Genomic DNA, 27,156 nt, shown 5'->3' with positions numbered 1-27,156 from the left:
TATTCTGTTCATCTGATTTAACAAAGAGATTCTTAACCTGTTTTGTGCTATGGACCTTTTTGACTGTCTTGCACCTATGGCTCCTTCTCAGAATAGCTTTAAATGCAAAAAATAAGATAGAGGGAATTCCCTTGTAACTCAGTGGGTTAAGGAACCAGTGTTGCTGCAGCTGTGGTGCAGGCTGCAACTGCAGTGTGGGTTTGATATCTGGCCCAGGAACTTCTGCATGCCGCAGGTGTGTCCAAAGAAAGAGATACATATGATTACAAAGAAGACTAATTATACTGAATATAGTAATTAAACTATTAAAACAAATTTGATATAATAAACACATAGATAAGAAACTCCTCACATCCCTCTGTACATGGTGTAGATTTGATTTGCTTATTCTTTTGAGGGGAAAGTTGATCTTTGTTTAAAAAAATTATTGAAAATTGAGTTTCAGATCATTTATTTGACCTTTTGTCCTTAAAACCATTAAACAAAGTTTTTCCTCCTTTCTAGTGCTTTTGTTCCATTGAATGTTCCCAATAACAAAAATTCTACAGAATGGGAAAAGGTGAAGTTCCTGTTTGAAGAACTTGGAAGTAGTCGTAAGTATTCTTTTTTAAAAAATTCATTATAATTCATATTTCATGATCCTGGTGACTTTTTTCAGAAATAGTCTGCTAACTTCACAATTCTTTTAACTTGTGGTTAAAAGGGTGCTAGACAAATTAGGAGCTTTGTGTTACTGAGACTCATTCTAGCCATCTAACTTATATAACTTAGTCTCTTGACTTCATGAAATTATCATGTTGAAAAGAAAATGTAATCTTCAAAGTATTTTATCAGTAAAAATTTTAAAATTTCTTTATGGTCTTTAATTCACTTAGGATAATATAGAATAGCATGTTAAAAATGTACTAGATATATTGGTTCTTATTTTTAACTGAAGGAACCCTGTGTTAACTGTTTGAGCATGATTAAGTAATCTTTTTTGTGGAATATAAATTACAGAGGTTTTATGTGGATGAAACAATTTTTTAAAATGTTTTTGGTTTTTTTAGGACTGCACTGTGGCATATGGAAATTCCTATGCTAGGGGTCAAATTGGAGCTGCAGTTGCTGGCCAACACCACAGTCACAGCAACTTGAGATCTGAACCGCATCTGCAAACTACACAACAGCTCACGACAACACCAGATTCTTAACCCACTGAGTGAGGCCAGGGATCGAACCCTCGTCCTTATGAATGCTAGTTGGGTTTGTTTCTACTGAGCCGTGATGGGAACTCCTGAAATAATACTTTATTATAAATTTTCCTCACCTAAATATTTTGGAATTATTTTTCCAGAAGTTTCCCTTAACATGACCTAGGTTTTTAGAGAGGGGAACAAAAGTGGGTTTAGAAAGTTAGCTTAAGAAAGTTGCCTAGGAGTTCCCGTCGTGGCTCAGTGGTTAACGAATCCGACTAGGCACCATGAGGTTGTGGGTTCGATCCCTGGCCTTGCTCAGTGGGTTAGGGATCCGGCATTGCCGTGAGCTGTGGTATAGGTTGCAGACGTGGCTCGGATCCCGCATTGCTGTGGCTCTGGCATGGGCCGGTGGCTACAGCTCTGATTCAACCCCTAGCCTGGGAACCTCCATATGCCACAGGAGCGGCCCAAGAAATGGCAAAAAGACAAAAAAAAAAAAGTTGCTTAATCACTGAAAAATATAGTTGGCATTAAAACCTGATATCAAGTAAGAATGTGACATATTACACAGAATTTCATGTGCATTTGAACATAGTAACTCTATTTTCAAAGAAACCTAGAAAACTTATAAACATGCTGAAAGTTCTTACTGCTTTTGTATTTATTCTTTTTAATAGGTACTGTACTTTCTTTGATCAGCACTTCTTTCTCTTTAACCAGATACAATACTAAATGATGATTAAATTAAGTCTTGGAGTCTTTGCTATACAACTTCTTAATTTTCTTGCTTTCCACCTAAGATTTCGTCTTGTAAATTGTGGTCCATTAATATCTTGCTGATACCAGCAGGAATATAGTTAGCAGGCCTGGCATCTACTGATACTGAGTGTCAGGATTTATGCACCTGATCCCATTGTTAAGAAATAAATTGCTTTTTGTCCTGCAGTTAACTCTGAAGGTCTCTTGAGTAACTTCTCTTCTAACCTGAACATTGTGCTATAAGTTAGGCTTTGGGTATTAGTGTAACTCAAAGCAGTGATTATTTAGTAGCATTATTGCTCTTGCTATAATCTCATTCTCTTTTATCTTAAAAACCCTCAAATCTTAGAGTACATTTTTCTTATCCTTATTAGTAATATTAACTTTTTTGCTTGGCAATGTTAACAGAATAGTCTACTTTATCAATTCTAAAATGTGTATTTTTACACCTTTTTATATCTCTGATTTTGTGTTGTATTTTAAAAGTGGAGTTACTTAAAATTGCTATCAGCCAAAAGCCAGACCTCTCCTACTTCTATGAATACTTTTTGGGTTGATACTTCTAGTAAGATCAAGAAAGTATATCAGCATCAATGTCTGTGATTTGGTAAAATGTGGTATTATAATTTTAAAAAATTAAGGCTTAAAAATTTGCTTTGCATAGTTTCTGAACTTGTTAATATGATCACTTATTTAAGTGTTAGATTTTAAAACTGAGTTTTAAGATGATAGGTCATTCTAATTTTATTCATGGAAAGATTAATATTGATACATTAAATTAATCAAAAATTGTATTTGGTTCCATAGGACCTGCATTTAAACTAGATCAATAGAACAATTAGTATTACTTCCATTTAAGAATATTAAAATTTGTGTAGTGTTTCATTGCATTTTCTGGTATATTTGTTTGAGAGTGTCACTCTTGCTCAGAACTCATTCATTGACCTTCCTTTAAATAGTTTGCTAAAGCTAGCTTGTTAGCATTGTATTCCTATTTGGGTATTATATTTGAATCTATTTTCTGTTTGTTTGCTATTTTTTTTTAACTTAGGGAGCATGCCAGCTTCTTTCAAGTTTAAGGGTGAAATAAACTCTAAAATTTTAGTTTTAGGCTATATTCTAAAAACTTTTTTGAAAATTAAGAACAAAAAACCAGGAGTTTGAGATTAAGCAGAGAGGGAAGAAAGGATCAACATCCATTGATCCATTATAGTGGCATTTCTATAATGTTATTTCTCAAGGTCTGCCATTGAGAAAGGCCAGGAATTTTTTTTTTTTTTTTTTTTGCCATTTAAGCATCTAATATTTTACTGATTTCTCTTTAGACTTAATAGGCAGTAATTTCTCCCTTTAATTTTAAGAGGTAAAGGAAAAATCATATTAGTTAATCTGAAAGATCTTTAACAAATCAACTTATGAAGAGCTATTTAAAAACTCTTTTCCACTTGGAGTTAGCATTTCAGGAATGAACTAATCCATATTAGGTTTATTCCTATAGAATGTGTAAGAAACCCAATATTTATTTTATTGATTTGTTGAGTGTAAACATTTGAATAACTATACATTTTTAACAGTATTTTTCTTTCTTTGCAGATGGTTTAGCTGCCTTGTCATTTTCCATTAGTTCTCTGACCTTGATTGGAATGTTGGCAGCTATAACCTACACAGTAAGTGTAATGCTGATATTTGAGTTAAAATGAGAGAATCTCTTTATGAAGCAATATTTTTTTACCATATTCATGTATCAGATCTGTTTCCTTCTTTAATATTTTAGTGCTTTCTTCCTTTTTCTTGAAAAGTGGCTATGCAATAATAGATTTAGTGATATATAAGCATATTAGAACTCCGAACCATAGATCACTATCTGTTATGGAGTCAGTAAGTTCATCCTATTTGGGGATATAGGACTTTTAAAATCAGATATTTTACATAACTTGATAGTTCTCTAGTAACAGGAAATCTAATCTTAAACTCTCAGAGACTTGAGTTTTTTCTTTTCCTTTTGGTTGTGCCTGTGGCTTGTGGAGTCCCCAATCTAGGGCTTATACCTATGCCACAGCAGTGACAACGCTGGATCCTTAACTACTAGGCCACCAAGGAGCTCCAGAGACTGATTTTTTTTTTTAATATCTCTGGGGATGGTACAATATGAATTATAATAGCCAGGGTAACTTGTGTACAGACTGCGTTTTTAGTTTTATGCTCAAATTATAGAGCAAACACCAGTAAAAATGCTTCTTATCTGCCTCCCAAAAGAGAGTTGTGCAGGAAGCTTTAAATTATGTGGAACCCTTTTCATATTATTGGAATTTATATTTACAGCATTCTGGATTTTTGCAAAGATGGAAAATATTAGTTTTAAAAATTTTTTGGATATTCTTCCAATATCTCTTCCTTTAGGTCTAAAGGAAATGAGCTATTACTGTGATAGCACTTTCTAGTTTTGTTACGTAATCATTCAAGTGTCATATAATAAAAGAAGTCTAAAGTACTGCATTTTAGTATCTTTTAGTATCTTTCAGGTGCTTATTTGAATACTCGGTTTTATTATCAAGTGCCGTTTTTGCTTTTTTCTTCTATTACTACACAAGGAATATATTAATGGGTAATTATCCTCCCATCTTACAGAATATATGTATAGCACAATATATGTATAGCACAATGAACTGTCTCTTAGAAAACATTCATAAGCTAATTACACATTAGGAGGTAGACCTGACTCTGATTGCTGTGAGTGACGTGTTATGCTAATCTTGAGTTTGTCTTTTAACCTTCCTGGGTCAGTGTCTTCCACATTAAATGGGAATTAAAAAAAACAGGATTTTTAAAGATCAAATGATGCTTATTGTTAAAGTGCTTTGAAAGTATGGGGAAATGAGGATCTAGCAGTCAATGAAAGATTGGTCAGGAGAAGTAAATAGAAAAAGAGGAAACCAGTAAGCCAAGGTCACCATCAGTTTGTAAGAAGTATGAAGGATCTGAGGTTTTACCCTACTTGTAGCCTGCTGTGGTTTCATGGATTTTGGTCAAAGACGCAGGACTTCTGGTCGCAGACAGAGAACTCTATTACTCACAGCCATAGCAGTAGCCACAGAATCAGTGCTGTCTTGTGCCAGTATTCTGAGTCCCAACTCCCTCGTGGAGATGTGAAGATCACCAAGAGAGACTGTCACAAAGCAGGGGACTCTTGAGTGTAGGGAAGCTGAGTCTGTAATAGACAATAAGCATGCCTCCCAGACTCTAGAAGAAGAGTCTGTCTTTGGACAAAGGTTCTTGAAAAGCTAGTACAGAAAAAAAAGAGCAGTTGGTGCCTAGCTTGTAAGATGTACAGAGATGAGAGACCCATCTCTGTCTTCTGATGGCCCAACAATTGATGCTGTGGACGAGCTCAAACGGGGCAGTGTAAAGGGATGGGCAATGGCGAAAGACCAGGGTAAGCTTGTTTAACCATTGAACAGAGACCTGAGTGAGGTGAAAGGCCAGCCAGTCAGGAGGGCAGGGCAGTGCAGAAACCCTGAGGTAAGTACAGGTATGCTGTATCAGGGAGTCAGAGCTGGTGTGGTTGGAGGTAGGATACTGAAGTATGGGTGAGAAGCAGCCAGAGGACATGTTTTATAGTGCTTTGTGGACCATGGTTAGGATTTTATATTTTACTCTGATTAACATTAGAAATCATAGGAAGGTTTTAAATGGAAAAGTAATAGGATCTGACTAACATTATTCTGGTGGATCTGAATTAAGCTTTGGGGGTGTTGAGTGGGAGTGGGAAATGTGAAATTATTAAAATTCTTTTAAAGAGAGCTTCCCTGTAGGAATAATATTATTATAAAGATAAATATTTCAAATTAATATGATATTTTATATTTAAATTGAAACTGTGGAAGTTATCATTTATGCAATCAATTAAACCAATTAAACAGTAATCATACCAGCTTAGTTAACATATCCCCTTAGAAGAGCTTTAAATTTCTAGAATGCAGAGGGCTTGGCTCAAGGACATTGATCAGACAATCAGAGGGCCTGATGACAGGAACAAGAAAGACGGGAGATGCTGAGTTAGGTAGGGAAGGTCCACTTCAGGCCCGAGACCAAAGGAGAGGGTCCGTTGTGATGCACACCAGGTCAGACTACCTAGGAGTTGCCTTGTATGTTTTCTTTAAACAGCATGAGCTATGCAATTGTGATCATTGGAAGAGAGGCTTAAATGTAGATCCCTCTTAAGTCCATGGGTCCCTTGAACTACCTTGCCATCTAAATTTACTCATCTCTAAAGTGGGAGTAATCTCTAAAGTGGGAATAATGTTTAATAAGGTTGTAAGGGTTTAATTAATTACACACTTCACCAAGTCTTGAAATCTTTAGGCCATTCAATAAATAGTCACTAGTAGCTCAAATTGTTGAATATTCAGTTTCATTTTGTTTACATTATAGTTCCCACCTCTTTTGCAGTGAAAGGTAAGCCAGGTTGGAGTTCCTGTCATGGCTCAGTGGCTAATGCATCCGGCTAGGAATCATGAGGTTGCGGGTTCAATCCCTGGCCTTGTTCAGTGGGTTGAGGATCCGGCATTGCCGTGAGCTGTGTTGTAGGTCACAGATGCAGCTCGGATCCCGAGTTGCTGTGGCTGTGGCATAGGCTAGCAGCTGCCATCCCGATTCGACCCCTAGCCTTGGAAACCTCCATATGCTGTGGGTGTGGCCCTAGAAAAGACAAAAAAAAAAAAGGAAGCCAGGTGTTAACAGTATTATGATCAGTGAGAATGTGAATTTATGAAAAGATGAATAAATAAAAATAAATTGAATGGTGGTTACTTTTAGGTGTGATGATAGATTAAAAGCATTTAGATAGCACTATGAAATACACTCATAACTTGGTGGAAGAATGTTTTGCTACCAAACCATAGTCTCGCCAGTTTTCCTATGTAGGTGGGGTAGAGAAGACCCTGTTTAAGGGGGTGGCATGGTGTTTATAGCTGAGTATGAGCCGTTATGTAAAAATCTAATTTCTGAATCCTGGCTTCCCCATCTGTAAAAGTGGGCCAATGATACCTATTCAGACTTCATTAAAATCAACTCTTTATGGATAGGTGGTTTTATTATGGATAGGTGGTTATCGTAATTTGCAAAATGCTTGTGCAATATGACAGACAGTATTATGCAGTTAAAACTATGCAATCTAGTTTTCTCCTAGGTTGTTAGGGAAAAGCTTAAGAATTGGTCTGTTCATGGGGAAATGTGGAGAAGTATAAGTTTAATTGTCATTAATTACCCACAGTGGGAACTTAATACTTAGACTACTTTGGCCCCGAGTACAAAGAATTAATTATGAAAGGTGAAGTCATGTCTGTTATAGGATCTATAACAATTAGTATTGAGACTCCAGAAGTTTTGGTAATGTATGTGTCAGCCGACTGTGAATTACTTAGTTATGCATTATTGTTTAGTTTTTAGAAACTAGTTGATTATTTAAATTTTACCAAGATTGTATCCATCATACCACATATTAGCCGAATAATTAATTGAGCATTCAATTTTAGGAGAGGAAGAACGCCAAATGACAAATTATCTTGTCTCTTGTTTTCAGCTTAAATTGAAAGGGAATCTGGTACTTTTTGAATTAAAAAAGAAGAAACTGCTACGCACAGATATTTGTGCAGACATTTTAATTTTTTGGTGCCACCAAGTGGGAGAATGTTGAATAATGCCCTTTTCATACAAAGTGTATCATATGGACCACAGACATGCCTATAAAAGCAGCAACTACTGAACTTATCAGTAAAAAAATTGAACATATCTTCCAGGAGTTTATGAGTTATATATACATGTATTTATTTATGTGGATCTATATGAATTTAATATAAGCTAATGGAGTAAAGATCAGAATGATAAATTAAGGATTCAAAAGTAGAAATAAATAAAGCGGTAGTTCTCAGTAATGATTAAAGACAAAAATTCACTTTAAAAGTCAAATATCTCAGCCTTCCATGTGATACTGTATTTCATTGACCCTATGACATTGATTGTAAGATGCACCTTTCTTCTATGGACCACAATAAGGAAAATATCCTTGCCCATGCTTTCTTATTTATAATTTTTGTTTTATATTAATGAGAGAAGTGTTTTAGACTTACATAAAATTCTGTCAATCTTCATAAAAAATAAGGAAATATAAATGAAATAAGTTGGAAAAGTATTTCTGAAACTTGGCATTGGGAACATGAGTCTTCTGAGTCAGTTTTTTTTTTTTTTTTTTTTTTCCCTTTTTAGGGCTGCACATGCAGCATACGGAAGTTCCCAGGCTAGGGTTTGAATTGGAGCTTCAGCTGCCGGCCTACGCCACAGCCACAGCAACGCAGGATTTAAGCCATGTCTTTGACCTGCACCACAGTGCATCGCAACACTGGATCCCTAACCCACTCTGGGAGGCAAAGATCCTGATGGATACTATTCTGATTCATAACCCTCTGAACCACAGCAGGAACTCCCTGAGTCACTTTTTTGAATTGGTTCTTCTTGTCTGCATTTCGGTCTACAAGCTTATCTTTTGTGTTGTCAAGAGAATTGATGATGCGGCTTTTCTTGAGTGCTCCACTCTTGTCTCTGGGTTTTTCTTTATAGCTGCTAACACACCTATTATATAAATTTAAGGTTTTTTTTGTTGTTTTTTTATTGTTTTTTCTTGCTACCTAAGTCATAAAATACAAAATGTCTTCTACTTTGGGCATCTTTCTTTCTTAAGCTCAAAAATCCTTTGACTGTTGCTTTACAAGAAAATGAAGAATCATGCTTATTGTTCCAGTGAATTTTTGTTCCTTTTTTCAGTTTCTCCTTACACAGTAACTTTTTGCTTCAGTGTCAAATCGTAGTACTATCTTATAAGACAATGTAAGTGGCAATTAAACTCAATATTGGTATCAAGAATTCATGTAATTCAACTGAGGAAGTAACTAATATAACCAGCTGTGACCAAATTTGTGAATATTCAGGTAATTATAGCAGTGTCATAATTTTTACCTAGCCAGTGTTTATAAGATGCAGCCACATTTCACTGATGTTAAATGGGAAAAAGTACATATATATTTTTGAATCAATGAATAATTTAAAAGAGAAATTTTTAGGGAGTTTCCATCACAGCGCAGCAGAAATGAACCCAACTAGTATCCATGAGGACACGGGTTTGATCCCTGGCCTTGCGCAGTGGGTGGAGGATCCAGTGTTGCCGTGAGCTCTGTGGTGTAGGTTGCAGATGCAGCTTGGATCTATTGTTGCTATAGCCGTGGCATAGGCCAGCTATTACAGCTCTGATTTGACCCCTAGCTTGGGAAGTTCCATGTGCCACGGGTGCAGTCCTAAAAAGACAAAATAAATAAATAAAAGGGAAATCTTTATTGAGTACATGTTGAGTTGTTTTATTAGTCATAACAGATCCATGTCCTTGAATAATAGGTTTTATAAATATATGCAAATATATATTCAGTTTACAGGCAGTGCTTGGCGTTGATCTTTTGCAGTAATCCAAGGCTCATAGGTTAGAAACTGTCATCCTACACGGAAAAGAGATATTCAGGGAAAGGCGTTCTAACCTGGACAAAAAGGTATTAGAAATGTTTGTACTTTGTATATATTCTTTAAAAACATTTGGGTTTTAAAATATAGGTGGTGATTTATTCTTGGAAGTTGAAACAAATAAAATTAGAGGCAATTATGGCTGACCTGGAAGCATTTTAAGTGATCTCTTTAGCCTTGTTGATTTTCTGATCATTCACTAGAGGGCAGTAATAAGCAATGAGTTTGGTGTTGTCTGAAAAGGAGTCTTCATTTTTTCAAAGAAGTGTGGGGTTAAATTCATAAGATTGTTGTTCAGAAATCTTAAAGTTATAGTGATTAAATGTTTTGTAATGTATTATGTCAGTTTTATCATAATCTAAATGTTATAGTTAAATTCCCTGATAATTTTTGAAACTTAAGCATGCAATCCAAAAACAAGCAAAAAGCTAGGTAACCAAAATAATTCTTACTTTCTTTTATTTGTTTTCTTCAGACAATTAACAGTTCACAAAAATGTATTGTATTCTGGTCCCATGTTACAACAAGGTATTAGCAAGGATACATTTGTATTTTCTGCAGTTTTTGCATTAAGCTGTTTATTTAAGCTATAGGAATTCAGTTTAACTCTACTAATAGATGAATAAATTCCATACAAGGAAATATGTTCATATGAATAAAGAGTTCTTTAAAAAAGTTTTTTTGGTCAAATATTATTAGAGAAGTTACTTTATTAATTGAATACATGTTTATTCTTGGAATAAAGATAGGACGAAGAAATTGGAGACCTAGTCGTTCCATACAAAATAGTCTACTGCAGTTATTTCTAGTCTGGTTGAGAAACCTGTATTGTTATGAGCTTCCTGAATGATTCTGATTAATAGATGTAGTGATAAACAGATGTACAGACCAATAATGTTAATGTTCAGTGTCTTGTATATAATTGAGTTATAAGCAAGGCACATTTACAAATCAAAGAAGATTTCTCAGACATGGTGTAATTAAGCTGAGACCTGAAGGACATTGGACTCTGCTAATGAAGTAAGGTGAGAAGATAGGAATTCGAGATGAGGGCACTGTGTGTGCTAAAGTATGGATGCTGGGCAAACCTAAAGTAGTGTGAAACTGGAGTGATTTAGGAGTAGTGATTAGATTATGTGCTAGGATTAGATAATGGTGCCTATTCACAAGACTAGTAATTCTACCTCTCTCTGTGTTCGTATGTATGTATGTATGTATAAATCAATAGATGAACAAAGTAGAATTGCTCTGGCCTGAAGTGGTAGCAGGTCCCTCCAAGGCTCCCTGCCTTATCCCTGCAGTGGCCCTAGTGGCACCTGACCAGAATCCTAGGGACTTGTGCCAGAGTACTTTGAAAAATACCCTTATTGGTCCTGGAGAATTTCAGTTGGTATTAGAAGAATGACATTATCTCCTAGTGGCACCTGACCAGAATCCTAGGGACTTGTGCCAGAGTACTTTGAAAAATACCCTTATTGGTCCTGGAGAATTTCAGTTGGTATTAGAAGAATGACATTATCTGACTTGAGTGTTAGAGAGCGATCACTTTGGAAACAATATAGAAGATGGATTTGTAGAGAGTGAGAAGACCAGCAGACCAGATGGGAGAATTAGATGACCTTGTATTTGACAGTAAATTCTAAGTAGGGGCTTCATTTTTAACACTAACTAGAGTAACAAATCCCTTGGGAAATAGTGTTAAATACTGAGATTGCTAGATTTAGAGACCCAGATCCATCCAACACTGAATAGCAAGCATTGGGATGAAATAAGCCTAGTCTGGAGATGGTTGGAAAGATGGGGAAATAAACTTGTAAACTTGGCCATTAACTGGGTTTAGCAAGGTATTTTTGACTTGGTGACTGGTTGTAAAAAGCAACACAGAGTTGTGGTAAAATGATATGTGAATGTGAAGAATTGGTAAATAATCGTCATGTAATCCTATATTCATTAGAGTCTTAAAGTTCTTTTCAATAATGTTTAAAAGAAGTAGAACTACTAGAACAACAAATAAGTCAAAGTGACACTAGGAATAGGACAGTTGTATGAGGAAAGTGTAAAGGTCTGTGGGACACTTGTCTTCCATAAGCTTTTTTCTTGACATTTTCAGTGCTTTGAGAATGTAAAATTTAATGTTAAAAATAGAAATTTAAAGCTGATTCTGTTTTTCTTGTTTACATTTTATCAAGGTCTAGGGATATAAATTGGATAAGAATTTAGGAGAAAATTATTCTACTCTATACAAATTATATTTTCTTCTAATATAAACAGAACCTTTCCTTAGTCTCCTTTTTAAAATTTTTTTTCATATAGCAGAGAAATCATGAAAACATTAACTTATGCTTTAACAATATTTAAAATGCAAGATTTTAAGTATTTCTCCTTTAAAAAAATGCAGAGATTTGTATATTGGGTAATAATTTCATTTAGTCAGTTACCTAAAACAACATGCTATAGAGTTGATATTACCTGATAGAACTGGTTGATCTGAGATTTCCTTTTAGTCATGTTCTTTGTTCATATTCTCCCTTAATTACAAAACAACCCTGATGTATCAGAATATATGCTTCACTCTATGAATTGTGGTTTAATCAGTGTTGAATCAATGTCTAAAGGAGACTCAGTAAGATTGTTGAAGTGATGAAAATTGACACTAAAGGTATTTGAGGTCATCCTGGGAGTTGACAACCAGGCAGCAGAAAGCATGAGAGAAAATATGCAGGACCACTCAGGACATTTTGGAGATGGGGGGTAAGCCCAAGAGGTATCATTTCACTTCTGCTCACATTTCATTGTTTGAACTCAATTTCATGGTCCTACTAACCTAACTTCAGGGAAGACTGGTCCAGGTGTTTGTCTGTGTCCTTAGGAAGAAAATGAAAATGAGCTCTACTTTAGAGCCTGTTGCTTTAATCAGGAGATGATAGTTGTCAGTTTTGCCTCTAAGGATTTAAGATGAACAATGATTTTGAATAATGGTCATAAGGCATTTGCCATTAAGTGTTTTTAGTAGTTACAATTAAAAATACACATTTGGGATAGCTAATATAGAATCAGGTAATATTAAATAATAGTATGTTTATTTTTAATGCTGATTATTATTTTAAAATTTTTTATATAGGTAAATACTTAAAATACTTAGTAGAAAGATTATAAATATTAGGATTTATAAGTAAACTACATACAAATCATTGGTATGATAATCAAATAACATGTTTATTAAAATACATTTTACTAGGGTTTAGTATATATATATACTTGTATAATTAGCCTGAAATTGTGATTGATTACCTTGATAAAGTATTATGTTTACATTAATTTTTTAGCTTTAAGAAATAGATACTGTCTGTTCTGGGCATAGTTAGATTTACAGATGTAATCTCTGTAACTGTGAAATAAATGGGAATTATGAGATGCTATAATCATGGTTCACCCACATATACCATGTTGTTCAATGACTGTGCGTTCACAACTGCTTATTCTTTTTATTACTTTAAAGGACATTTTTTACCTGAAAATTGTGTATAATATGTTTAAAATGGTCTTATTAAAACATGTTTTCTCTTATTTCTTTTAGGCCTATGGCATGTCGGCACTGCCTTTAAATCTGATAAAAGGCACGAGAAGCGCTGCTTACGAACGTTTAGAGAACACTGAAGACATTGAAGAAGTGGAGCAACACATCCAGACAATTAAATCGAAGGTGAGTTGATATTTTATTATAATTGGGGAGCATAAAAATACTTGTCTTTGGACTGCTTTCTGTTGTGATTTAGACTTTGGTAAACTCATATTTGACATTGAGTTTTTGGGCAACATATCCTTAAAGAACCACATCTATATTTTAAAAAGATTTGTCTTTTGTGAAATGTTGGACACTGACAGTTTGAGAGTTCTTATGACAGTTATGACAACTAAAGCACAAAAATTCTCCTTACACATGATTAAGACCTTGCTGGTCTCAGGTACACTGATTCCATGTGTAATATCCGATTTTACAGTATCGATTATGTTTTATGTACTGGTTGAATAAAATAAGATTTTATTTATTTTAAATGAACAATTAGCATGTAACCACTTGCTAATTAAACATACTTCTAAAAACACAATAAAATTTTTCTTCCTTTGTCACCTTCAGTAATAGTTAAATCTTATTTATAGAAGATAAGAAAAAATGGAAAGTTATCTGAATTTATCCTATTAAATTATTATAATCCCAGTACAGAAACCAGATGGTAATAGCACACAAAAAACAAAACTGCTTATATACTTACTGGTCTCTTTTATGAAAGTATAGACAGATATTTTAATATAAATAAAAATATTTGCAATTCAAAAACTATGCTGTTAGAATATTTCATAATAATTATTTAATATATTGAGATTAAATGAGAAATTTAAACATCTTGATAGATGTCAAAGAGGAGTAAGAATCAATTTGTAGTTACGATTTTTAGAAAAAAAGTGTTATCAAATTAGAAATAAGAAACTTTTTAGCCAGGGAAGCCGTAGTGAGCATCATACTTAATGATGAATGATAAATCTCATTAAAGTCTTGAATAGGACAGCGATGTCAGTAGCATACTCCTGGAGGTTCTGGTCAGATGAGAAAGAAGGTAGATATAAATATGGGAGAGAGAGGAGAAAAAAAGGGAAGTAACTTTTATATTTGCATAAGTCATCTATCAAGAAAATCTTGAAAGAATCAGCTGACAAACCGATAGAACTAATGAGTTCTACGTATACACGTATGAATCATTCTGCAGTTGGAGGATGTAATAAAAATGATCTCATTCACAATAACTTCAGACTATAAAATAATAAGAAATGTCAGGATCTTCCTGGTAGAAATGATAAAATTTATTGAGATACATAGTGGAATACGGAAATGAATGGAGAACTTCCATAGGTCCCTAATTAGGAAGATTCAGTATTGCAGAGAGGACAGACTTTCGTAAGTTTCGAAATTCAGTAGTCTATAAAAGATAATACGTTTTCATAAACCTCCTACTATATAAAACAAATTCTGAATTTATATCACATGTAACATTTATAAAACATTAGGAGAACATGAAAATAAAATTTTATCCTGGTGTGTAGAACACCTTTATAAACAAGACTCAAAACCTGAATGCAAATTAAGGAATTAGCGAGGTTTAAATTTTTATGTTTTAAAATTTATATACCCAAAAAGCAGCACCAAAAAGGATTTTAAAGAACCAAAGAACCGGGTTGGTTTATATAGCTTAGCGAATATGTCTTATAAAATCAAATTAGATTTTCTCAGTTTAAACATCTCCTTATGAAAGGGGATCTGGGTATTGTCGACACTGTACCTGTTATTTCCAATTGAGTCTGCTCCAGGGTATGCTGCTGAACACTGCTCTGTGTCTCCCAGCATCCTATTTAAACCCTAATAGGGATTTGAACATTCTAAATATCTAACATCTTTACATTTCAAAAATGTAGTCCCATGTAAATATTTTCTTGTTTCTTCCAAGAAAAGTGAACAGACTTACAGTTCTCCTTTTCAATATTTAGCAGTTGTTGTGTTATTGTGGTTTATTACTGTACACAGTTGAAGACACTTAAGAACAGGGGGCATTCACATGGAAAAGTGTCACTCAGACACTACCAGAAAGGTGCTGCTCACGGTTACAGTAAGTATCATGTGCAAATAGATGAGATTGTCTGTTGGATAGAGATTATCTGTTGGATAGAAAACATGACTCATTTACAGATGTACTTGGAGAATAAGAAAGAGCCAGTTCTTAACAGTTGTTTTAAAAACCTGTGCATACCACATACTAGTATTGCTTCCTTCTGCTGGTGTTTGAAGCAGCAGCTGAGAAGCATCACCTCAGGTTAGCTATAACACAGTCACTTGACAAAAAGGAGAGAAAAGATAGGGTCCAGTATATTAAGATAAAGGAATGAGGAATTTGGAGGTGACGGAGAGTAATGAGCAAAAAACATAAAGAACCTCATAAAAAAAAGGTGTTTTAAAAAATATTTATCTGTCTCCATATAACTTTACCATATATAGTATTTGGAAAATAGGGATCAGGAGGCAGTTCAGCATTAAATGTACACACATCCACATCACATTTCGATGCTGATCTTGGTTTAGAGATGTATACATAGAAGTTTTTGGGGTTTTTTTCCAATTCATAAAATTGCCAAATCCAACGTGAGAAAGTTTTTGTTGCCTGGTCCACTAAATCTGGTGGATACCTTATTAAAATTTTAATGATTAAAAAAACCCTATGTATTATTTTTTTCTGTTATTTGCAGAGCAAAGATGGTCGACCTTTGCCAATAAGGGATAGACGTGCCTTAAAACAATTTGAAGAAAGGTTACGGACACTTAGAAAAAGAGAGAGACATTTAGAATTCATTGAAAATAGCTGGTGGACAAAATTCTGTGGTGCTCTGCGTCCCCTGAAGGTAAATGGAATTTTTAAAAAATTATGCTGTCCCGCTTCTCAGTTTATGTAGCACCTCTCAGAGAGCATGAGTTCTTTTGAGGCATGGCAGCATGGTACGTAAGAGCCTGAGTTTTAGAGTTAAAATTCTCTGGTTTTGAATTACAGCTCTTTGGTAATTGGGGCAAGTCTGGGGCAAGTTTGGGTACTTTGAGCTTCATTTACTTATGTGTAATGTAAGTATTATTAACAGAGCTTTTGAGAAATTTAAAATACATGTAAGTGCTATAGTATGCTCCAAGCATTTTTCTTTCAAGTTTGTACATATCTATAGGAGATCTGGGGCCATATTAGACCTTTTTCAGTTAGTTGGATTTCAATTTCAGATTTGAAATTTTCAATAGAATTTGCTTCATTGTCAGGTGGTATGTTTCTGAAAGTATGTAAAAAGGTTGTATTTAAGGTGGAAAACTGTTCATTTCCTTTTTTTTGGGAAACTGTCAAATTTGCCAGCCTTGAATTCTTCAGCCTGTGGTCTTCCTCTTATAATTCAAAAGGAAATGAGGAAATGGACAGACTCCTCATCCAAAAAGCTCCTCTTTTGAAAGAGTTCTTCAAAACATATCATAATCACTTAGGTCTACTGTGTATCAGTGTTTAAACTTTGTGTTATAATCAACTTTTTTTTTCCCCCAAGGCAATTGACCTTATAGTACCAAAGGTATGAATTCAGCATTAAATTGTTTAGGTAGCTTCTTTCTAAATATTTATAACCTAGCCGCTAACATTAGCTGGCTTGTTTTAAACATGCTCTGTGCCATTTCACTGTCCCTGTGTTTTGAGGGATCTTCAAGTAAACTTTATTGCATGTGCAGATTGATTTTGCCAAATACAGATACATAGCTACAGAGGATCCACATCACTACAAAAAGTTACTTTGTGGTCCCCCTGCTCCCGCTACATTGAGCTCAGACGCTAATGTCCTTCTGTCACTGAGATTTAGTTTTATGTGTTCTGTGGAATCATGGCATATGAAATCTTTGGCTCAACCAATGCTTTGGAGATTCATCCATGTTATTGCATCTCTTTCCAGTGGTTCATTCTATTTTACTGCTCTGTAGCATTGCGATGCGTCTATTACAATTTGTTTATCTACTCACCTGTTAGTGGGGATTTGAGTTGTTAACAATTTGAGGCTATTATGAATAATGCTGATGTGAACATTTGTGTACAATCTTTGTGTAGATGTGTGTTTTTATTTCATTCATTTTTCTTGGGTAAATATTTAGGAGTAGAATTGCAGGGTTTAATGTTTAGTACACATTTAACTTCATAAGAAACTGCCAGAGCATTTTTCAAAGTGGTTGCAGTATTTTGCATTCCCAGAGCAGTATGAGATTTCAAATTGCTTCATACCCTTGTCAGTTTTATATTGTAACTATTTGTAATGGTTATTCAAATGGGTGTATCTCATTATGGTTTTGATTTGCATTTCCCTGATGACTAATGATATTGAGCATCTTTTTGTATTCTTACTGGCCATTTGTATGTCTGCTCTCTAATGCCTGTTTAAATCTTTTGGCCACTTTTAAAGTTGGGGGGGGTTGTTTTTTATTTTTTAAGTCAGTGAATTTTATTACATTTGTAGTTGTACAACGATCATCACAACTCAATTTTAATGGCATTTCCATCCCAAACCCCCAGCCTATCTCCCCACCCCCAACCTTTCTCCTCTGGAAACCATAACTTTTTTAAAGTCTGTGAGTCAGTTCTGCAAAGAAGTTCATTGTGTCCCTTTTTTAGATTCCACATGTAAGTGATAACATGTGACGTTGCTGTCTCACTAACTTCACTTAGCATGATAATTTCTAGGTCCATCCATGTTGCTGCATATGCCATGATTTCTTTCCTTATAATGGCTGGGTAATTTTCCATTGTGTTTATATATCCTCTTCTTTATCTGCTCCTCTGTTGGTGGGCACTTAGATTGTTTCTCTGTCTTGTCTATTGTATATAATGCTGCGGTGAACGTTGGAGTACATGTGTCTTTTCGAGTCATGGTTTTCTCTGGATAGATGCCCAAGAGTGGGATTGCTGGATCAAATAGTAATTCTATTTTTAGTTTTCTGAGGAATCTCCACACTGTGGGTTTTTTTGTTGTTGTTGTCTTTTGTCTTTCTAGGACTGCACCCATGGCATATGGAGGTTCCCAGGCTAGGGGTCTAATTGGAGCTACAGCTGCCAGCCAGCCTATGCCACAGCCACAGCAATGCCAGATCCAAGTCATGTCTGCGAGCTACACCACAGCTAACAGCCAGAGCTTAACCCACTGAGTGAGGCCAGGGATTGAACCTGCAACCTCACGGTTCGTAGTTGGATTCGTTTCCACTGCGCTACAATGGGAACTCCTCCACACTGTTTTCCACAGTGGTTGCGCCAATTTACATTCCCACCAACAGTGTAATAGGGTTCTCTTTTCTCCACACTCTCTCCAGCATTTATTATTTGTAGACTTTTTGATGATGGCCATTCTGGATGGTATAAGGCGATACTTCATAGTAGTTTTCATCGGCATTTCTGGAATAATGAGTGATGTTGAACATCTTTTCATGTTTTTTTTGACCATCTCTATGTCTTCTTTGGAAAATTGTTTAGATCTTCTGCCCATTTTTTGGTGGGATTGTTTGTTTTTTTGGTATTGAGCTGCATGAGGTGTTTATAAATTTTGGAGATTAATCCCTTGTCAGTCACTTCATTTGCAAATATTTTCTCCCATTCTGTGGGTTGTCTTTTTGTTTTGTTTAGGGTTTCCTTTGCTGTGCAGAAACTTTTAAGTTTAATTAGGTCCCATTTGTTTATTTTGGTTTTTATTGTCATTACTCTAGGAGGTGCTGAGAAGATATTGCTGTGGTTTATGTCAGGGAGTGTTTGGCCTATCTTTTCCCCTAAGAGTTTACTAGTATCTGATCTTATATTTAGGTCTTTAATCCATTTTGAGTTTATTTTTGTGTTAATGGTGTTAGGAAGTGTTCTAATTGTATTGTTTTACATGTAGCGGTCCAGTTTTCCCAGCACCACTTATTGTAGGGACTGTCTTTTCTCCATTGTATATTCTTGCCTCTTTTGTCATAGATTAGTTGACTGTAGGTGCGTGAGTTTAACTCTGGGCTCTCTATCCTGTTCCACTAATCTACATTTCTGTTTTTGTGCCAGTACCAAACAATTTTGATGGCTGTAGCTTTGTAGTATAGTCTGAAGCAAGGGAGACTGATTCCTCCAGTTCCATTTTTCTTTCTCAGGATGGCTTTGGCTACTCTGGGTCTTATATTTTGTTCTAGTTCAGTGAAAAATGTCCTTGGTAATTAGATAGCAATTGCATTGAATCTGTAGATTGCCTTGGGTAGTATGGTCATTTTCATAATATTAAATCTTCCAATCCAAGAGCATGGTATACCTTGCTACACCCATGGCATATAGAAGTTCCTAGGATAGGGGTCCAGTTGGAACGGTAGCCACTGGCCTATATCAGAGCCATAGCAATGCAGGATCCGAGCTGCATCTGCAACCTACACCACAGCTTATGGAAATGCCAGATCCTTAACCCACTGAGCAAGGCCAGGGATCGAACCTTCATCCTCATGGATGCTACTCGGGTTTGCTAACTGCTGAGCCATGATAGGAACTCCTTGTCTTTGATTTCTTTCATCAGTGTCTTACAGTTTTCAGAGTACATGTCTTTTGTCTCTTTAGGTAGTTTTATTCTTTTTGATGCGATGGTAAATGGGATTGTTTCCCTAATTTCTCTTTCTGATCTTTCTTTGTTAGTATATAGAAATGTAGTCGATTTCTGTGTATTAATTTTGTAACCTGTGACTTTGCCAAATTCACTGATGAGCTCTAACAGACATCTTTAGGATTGTCTAGGTATAGTATCATGTCATCTGCAAACAGTGATAGTTTTACTTCTTCCTTTCCAATTTGGATTCCTTGTATTTCTTTTTCTTCTCTGATTGCCATGGCTAGAACTTTCAAAACTGTTGAATGGTAGTGGTGAGAGTGGACATCCTTGTCTTGACCCTGACATCAGTGGGAATTCTTTCAGGCTTTCACCATTGAGAATGATGTTAGCTGTGGGTTTGTTGTATTTGGCCTTTACTATGTTGAGGTAGGTTCCCTCTATGCCCACTTTCTGGAGGGTGTTTTTTTTTTTTTTTTTTCCCCCCCATCAGAAATGGGTGTTGGATTTTGTCAAAGGATTTTTCTGCATCTATTGAAAGAATCATGGTTTTTATTCAGTTCGTTAATGTGGTTAAAGTTAGGTTTTTGTTTTATGAGTGAGTTATGAGACTTGTTTATATATTCTGGACCAATGGCTTTGTCAAATATGTGTATTTTGAATGTTGGCTTTTGTTTTTTTAACGCTGTCATTCAAAGAAATGTTTCTTTTTATGGAAAGTATTTTCTCCTAGATGATAGATTTGGCTCTTATATTTAGGCTTATAGTCCACTTTAAATTAATTTTGTGGAATGGTATGACTTCGGGGTCAAATTTTTTTTTCCCATATGGATATTTGTATCTGGTTGTTTCAGCGACTTTTTTTTTTTTTTGGCAGGACTATCCTTTGCTCATTGAATTCCCTCGGTAGTACTTTTGTCAAATCAATTGGTTATATATGTGTGTGGGTCTATTTCTGGACTCTTCTTCTGTTCCATTGAGCTAAATGTCCTTATGCTAAAACTTGGGTTACTGGAGCTTTATAATCAGTCATGAAATCAAGTAGTGTAAGTTTTGTTTTCCTTTTTCAGTGTTGTTATGGCTGGATCCTTTGCGTTTCCATATAGATTTAGAATCACCTCATAACTCTTCAAAACGCTGTAATTTCTATCGGGATTACTTTGAAATAATAGGTAAATTTGGGGAGAATTGCTATTTTAATACTGAATCTTTCAACTCATGAACATGACATCTTTCATTTATTTATTTTATCTTAAATTTCTCTCCAGCATTGTTTTGTAGTGTTCAGGGCAATACTTTGATAATGCTTGCTAATACTTTGACAAATTTATATCTTTGTTTACACTGTCACTATTATTTTTTATTATTTTAATTTCAGTTCTCAATTTGTTGTTAATATATAGAAATTCATTTTTGTACATTGACCTTGTATCAGGCAACCTGGCTAAATTGTTAGTTCTGGTAGCTTTATTATGATTCCTGATTATGTCAGCTACTAGAAGACAGTTTTACTTCTTCCTTTCAAATACAAGATTTCCAATTTTTTTTTTCTAATTGTGCTAAAATTTTCAGTACAGGAGTTACCGCTGTGGCTCAGTGGGATCAGTGACATCTCCGGAGTCCTGAGACACAGGTTCAATCCCCAGCCTGGAATAGTGGGTTAAGAATCTGGCACTGCTGCAGCTGCAGCATAAGTCACAACTGTGGCTCAGATCTGATCCCTGGCCCAGAAACTCCATATGTGCAGGGGTGGCCAAAAAAGAAAAAAGGAAAAACCCAAATTTTCAGTATAGTCCGTTTACCTTTTATTCCTTTTGTTATATATATGTTTCATTCGTGAATATGGATGGGAATTCTTACCTTCTATTGTCCGATTATCTGATTCTAAGTTAGAAATAATAGGAATAAATTGGGAACATTTAGGGATAATTAGTAGTAGGCATGCCTGATGGAAAAATCTAGGAATGTAAACTTGTGTGATTGAGAATTTAACATGAATTTGACTCACAGGAAATATGAAAATGATTTATTATCTATCACTTGTCTGTGCACAGTTGATCTCATTCAGAAATAGGAATCCATGCTACCATTTTCTTCTCACACTTTAGCATCCAAGTGGTCCTAGTGAGAGCAAGTAGACAGGTCCACTCTTGCCTCTGCACTGCTCAGCCATGCCAGAGGTCATTCACAACCTCTGAGGAACTTCTAATGCTAAATTTCTTTCTTTTTTTTTTTTTTTTTTGTCTTTTTAGGGCTGCATCCATGGCACATGGAGGTTCCCAGGTTAGGGGTCCAGTTGGAGCTACAGCTGCCAGCCTGCGCCAGAGCCACAGCAACACCATATTCGAGCCATGACTGTGACCTACACTACAGCTCATGGCAATGCCAGATCCTTAACCCACTGAGTGAGGCCAGGGATTGAACCTGCAACCTCACGGTTCCTAGTCAGATTTGTTTCTGCTGTGCCACAATAGGAACTCCCTGATGCAAAATTTCGTTGAACTTATATTCTGTATGAAAATTTTGTGTTAGTGTTGCCTTTTACTGTGTGCTATATATAACCCATGTTTATTATAAAAGTCTTAAATTAAAACTTTTGCAGATACAAAGCTTCAAGTTCTACAATTACCATTTTTTCTGAGAAAATTTTACAATTTTTTTCGTAAGAGTAGACCCCCCCCCATGTGCCTGTTGATCTTATGATTTCACATTTCCATGACCCCGAACTTACTCAGCAACTCTTGGGTGAAAGGAGAAATAAAAACAAATTGCAGATTTAACAGAAATTCATATTAGAATCTATAGGATATATTTTAAAACGGTGATCAGAGAAAGTCATAATCTTACACATTTACCAATGAAAATGAAAGAATAAAAATATGTGCAATAATTTTCAAGCCCAAAAAGCTAGCAAGGGAGCAAAGTAAACAACAACAAAAAAGCACAAGGGAAGAAAAAAGAAAATAACAAGATAAATAGATAAATTAATAATTTCTGTATATGTATGTTTTAATTAAATATAAAACACTAACTTCATCAAAAGGAATCAGGGCTGCTTGGGGAAATGGCTGAATCTGATACTGGGACTGGGGAAAAAGTATATGATGAGTTAACATCTGCTTAAGTCAGAAAAAAAAAGAAAGCGCTGGAAATAGCATAATAAAGGGATCCTCCGTGAAGGGTTCCCACTGCCTAAGTCTGGAGCAATTTCATTATCAAAAAAGTAATGTTAATAGTTGATAAGCCATTGAATAGGGATCTCTTAATCTGTGTCGGTACAAGTAAATTAAGTAAATGGAGAAAACTCTCCCTTACAGTAGAATTCTAACAAATAAATGTAAAATAAATGTCAAAATTAGAAAATCAGCATTTGTCAAGTACTATGTATTGTTTCTGGCAAGAGACATAATAGATACTAAAATTGGAAGGTGAAAGTTTGGTGAGAACAGGACAGCTGCATAATCTCAAAGTATTTTTCCATAAGTCTTATTAATTATAGTGAGGACTGTCATAATTTTACAGAGGAGACACATTGCCTAAATCACCTTAACCTCGTAATCCAAGTTAGGCTCATCAGTAAGGGGCAAATAGATATGATTGCATCATTTCTGCCAAAAATACATGATCTGAATACAAATGTGAAGATATAGGCAACCCCAGTTGAAGGACAACACACATAACTGCCTTGGATTTTTCATAATATAAGAAAGTAAAAGCAATTAAAGAACTATTGCAAATTAAATGATGCTAAAGAGACATAAGCAATAAATGATTCTGCATTGTATTTTAGACCAGAAAAAAATTTATTTTTGTGTAAATGAATATATATAAATATATATGCCATCCCAAAGCAGCAGAATACACCTTGTTTTCAAGTGGACATGGGATATTTTCAGGATGAATCACATGCTAGGCCATAAAGCAAATGTCAGTAATTTTAAGGAAATTGAAATCATATCAAGCACCTTTTCTGACCACAACACTATGAAGTTAGAAATCAACTGCAAGAAAAAAACTGCCCAAAATGCAAACACGTGGAGGCTGAACAATATGGCTCACTGAAGAAGTCAAAAATTACCTGTCAACAAATGAAAAATGAAAGCACAACAATTCAAAATCTATAGGGTGCAGCAAAAGCTGATCTAAGAGGAAAGTTTATAGTGATATGAACCTACCTCAGAAAACAAGAAAAATCTCGGACAACCTAACTTTATACTTCATTTTCCATTTTGTAATGGAGCTTTTTCTGAATTGAGGCCTGTACCCCAAATTCTCACATTTCTTATCTCCCTTGAATCCACTTTGTTTTCTTCAGGCTAGCTATATACTATTCCATGTTTGGGGGAGGGGTTGTATTTTTTCTAGCTTGAATTACAAAGATTTGACCAAACTGGTTCATATCTCTCTGCTTTGTGTACATATGCATGTTCACTATAATAAATCATTAGCAAAAATCCTTGGGTCACATACAGCAAAATTCAGGATATTAAAAAAATGATTTTTTAAATAGGTATGTTTATTATACATTTAATAATATCCCCTATAGGAACCAGAACAACATTTCTCTTTCCTTCTTTCAAGCAGATTAATAATTCTGCAGTGATATGTGAATATTCATTAAAAAAGGGTTAAAAATGATAAAAAGCCACATATTAGTTTAAGCCAAGTTTTATATCAACAAATGAGTTAGAAGACAAGTTCAATTTCTAGAACAATTTAGATTTCAAAATTAGTGGTTAAATGATTATAGACCTATATAACTTTAAAATATTTATATCTAACTCTGTATCATAAAATTCACCCTTTTGAAGTGTAGAGTGGTTTTTCCCCATTATATTAATAGGATTATACAGCCATCACCATCCAATTCCAGAATATTTTCTTCACCTCAAAAAAAAAAAAAAAATCACATACCATTAAATGTGTTCTGCCCCATCCCCACCTCACCCCCAAGTCTCTGGCAACCACTAATCTATTCTCTTTCTCAATAGATTTGTTCATTATGGGCATTTCATGTAAATTAAATCACTCAATATATATCTGTTGTTTTCCTCTTAGCATAATGTTTTCAAAGGTTCATCCATGGTGTATATGTAGCAATGCTCCATTTCTTTTAATGGCTGAATAGTATTTCTTTGTGTGGATAATAATACATTTTGTTTGTACATTATCAGTAGATGGACATTTAGGTTGTTTCAGCTTTTTAAGTATCATGGATAATGCTGCTATTGTTTGTTGGGTGTATATTACAACAAGGGATGGGATATCTGGGTCATAAGGTAACTCTGTTTAATTTTTTTTTTTTTTGACTTTTTTTAGGGCCATACCCACAGCATGTGGAGGTTCTCAGGCTAGGGGTTGAATCGTAGCTGTAGCTGCTGGCCTTTGCCACAGCCACAGCAACGCCAGATCTGAGCCAAGTCTGTGACCTACACTACAGCTCAAGGCAACGCAAGATCCTTAACCCACTGAGTGAGGCCAGAGATCGAATGTCCGTCCTCATGGATACTAGTCAGATTCGTTTCCACTGAGCCATGACGGGAACTCCTATATTTAACTTTTTGAGGAGATGTCAGACTGTATCCCAAGCCACTTTATCACTTTATATTCCCACCATAATTATATGAGGGCTTCAGTTTTACTCATCCTCACCAACAGTTTTATTGTTTATCTTTTTATTTTATTATAGTCATCCTCGTTAGAGAAATAGTATCTCATTGTGAATTTGATTTGCATTTCCATAATGAATGATGTTGGATATCTTTTCAGAGGCTGCTTAGCTATTTGTATATTTGTTTGGAGAGATTATCTATTTATATCCTTTGCCATTTTTAAATTGAGTTGTCTTTTATTGTTGAAGTGTAAGAATTATTTATATTCAGGAAACAAATATTTTCTCCCATTCTGTGGGTTGTCTTGATAGTATCCTTTGAAGCACAAACATTTTTACTTTTGATGAAGTTCAGTTTATATTTCTTTCATTGTGCTTTGTAGGTATGTTTTCAGGAAGACCACAGCCAAATTCAAAGTCGTAGATATTTTTCTGTGTTTTCTGCTAAGAGTTTTGTAGTTTTAGCTTTTATATTAAGGTCTTTGATTCATTTTGAATTAATTTTTGTATATGGTCAGAGGTAGGAGGCTCAATTTTATTTTTATAAGTGGATATCCATTTACCCCAGCACTATTTATTGAAAAGATTATTCTTCCCCCATTGAATTTTCTTGGCATCTTTGTCAAAAGTTAATACACCTATATAGATATAGTTTTATTTCTGGGATCTCAGTTTCATTCCATTGATCTATATGTCTAATCTAATGCCAGTGGCACATAGTCTTAATTACTATAGATTTATAGTAAGATTTGAAAGTGGATATGTGAGTCCTTCAAATTTTTGTTCATTTTCAAGGTGGTTTTGGTTATTCTGAGTCCCTTGCATTCCCATATAAATTTGAGGACCAGCTTGACAATTTCTGGAATTGTAATAGACATGGCATTGGATCTGTACGCCAGTGTAAAATTTGAAAATATTAAATATTTATGAACAAGAGAGATCTTTCCATTTATTGAAGTCTTTAGTATTTTATAGTTTTCAGTGTACGAGTCTTATAGCTCCTTTTTTAAAACTGCTAAATATTTTATTATTGATGCTATTTTGAATAAACTTGTTTTCATAATTTCATTTCAGACTGTTCATTGCTGATATAAAAATATAGCTGATTTTTAAAAAAAATTATTATTTTTTTTTAGGGCTACATTCACGGCATATGGAGGTTCTAGGCTAGGGGTTGAATCAGAGCTGTAGCTTCAGGCCTATGCCACAGCCACAGCCATGCCATATCTGAGCCGAGTCTGTGACCTATGCCACAGTTCATGGCAACGCCAGATTCTTAACCCACTGAGCGGGGCCAGGGATTGAACCTCTGTCCTCGTGGATGCTAGTCAGATTCGTTTCCACTGAGCCACAATGGGAACTCCAGAATATAACTGATTTTTGTATACCAATCTTGTGTCTTTCAGTCGTGCTGAATTCATTTATTTGCTCTAATTGTTTCATTGTGATATTCTTAGGATTTTCTATTTATAAAATAATGTCATCTGCAAATATATATAGTTGTGTTTCTTTCTTTCCAATCTGGATATCTTTTATTTCTATGTCTTGCCTATTGCACTCATAGAATATCTTTGTTTTGTTCCTGATTTAGTGGGAAATCTTTTAAGTCTGTCTCCATTAAATATGGTGTTTGCTCTGTAAGTTTTGTCAGTGCCATTAACAGGTTTTGTTTCTATGCATTTCTGTTTGTTGAGTATGTTTCTCATGAAAGTGTGTTGGATTTGGTCAGATGCTCTTTCTATATCTTTTGTGATGATTAGTGGTTTTTGTTTTTTATCTTAATGCGGCATAGTATATTGATTGATTTTCTTATGTTAAACTAACCCTTGTACTTCTGGGATAAATTGCACTTGTTCATGGTAAGTATAGCCCTTTTTACATGTT

The 27,156-nt window shown here is 34.9% G+C and overlaps 1 protein-coding gene across 3 annotated transcripts in view; it reads left to right on the top strand.

Moving 5' to 3' along the window:
• Positions 1 to 27,156, top strand: part of LMBRD1 (LMBR1 domain containing 1) — a 105,088-nt gene that overhangs the window by 45,006 nt on the left and 32,926 nt on the right. For all 3 annotated transcript variants that reach the window (XM_047760040.1, XM_047760030.1, XM_047760049.1), the window contains 4 exons: positions 505 to 593; positions 3,531 to 3,604; positions 13,078 to 13,203; positions 15,795 to 15,947. In XM_047760040.1, the coding sequence (XP_047615996.1) occupies positions 505 to 593; positions 3,531 to 3,604; positions 13,078 to 13,203; positions 15,795 to 15,947 (442 nt within the window). The remainder of the gene's footprint in view (positions 1 to 504; positions 594 to 3,530; positions 3,605 to 13,077; positions 13,204 to 15,794; positions 15,948 to 27,156) is intronic.

Source organism: Phacochoerus africanus, chromosome 2 (genome assembly GCF_016906955.1).
Source record: "Phacochoerus africanus isolate WHEZ1 chromosome 2, ROS_Pafr_v1, whole genome shotgun sequence".
NCBI lineage: Eukaryota > Metazoa > Chordata > Mammalia > Artiodactyla > Suidae > Phacochoerus > Phacochoerus africanus.
This window is presented reverse-complemented; position numbering and strand designations above follow the sequence as displayed.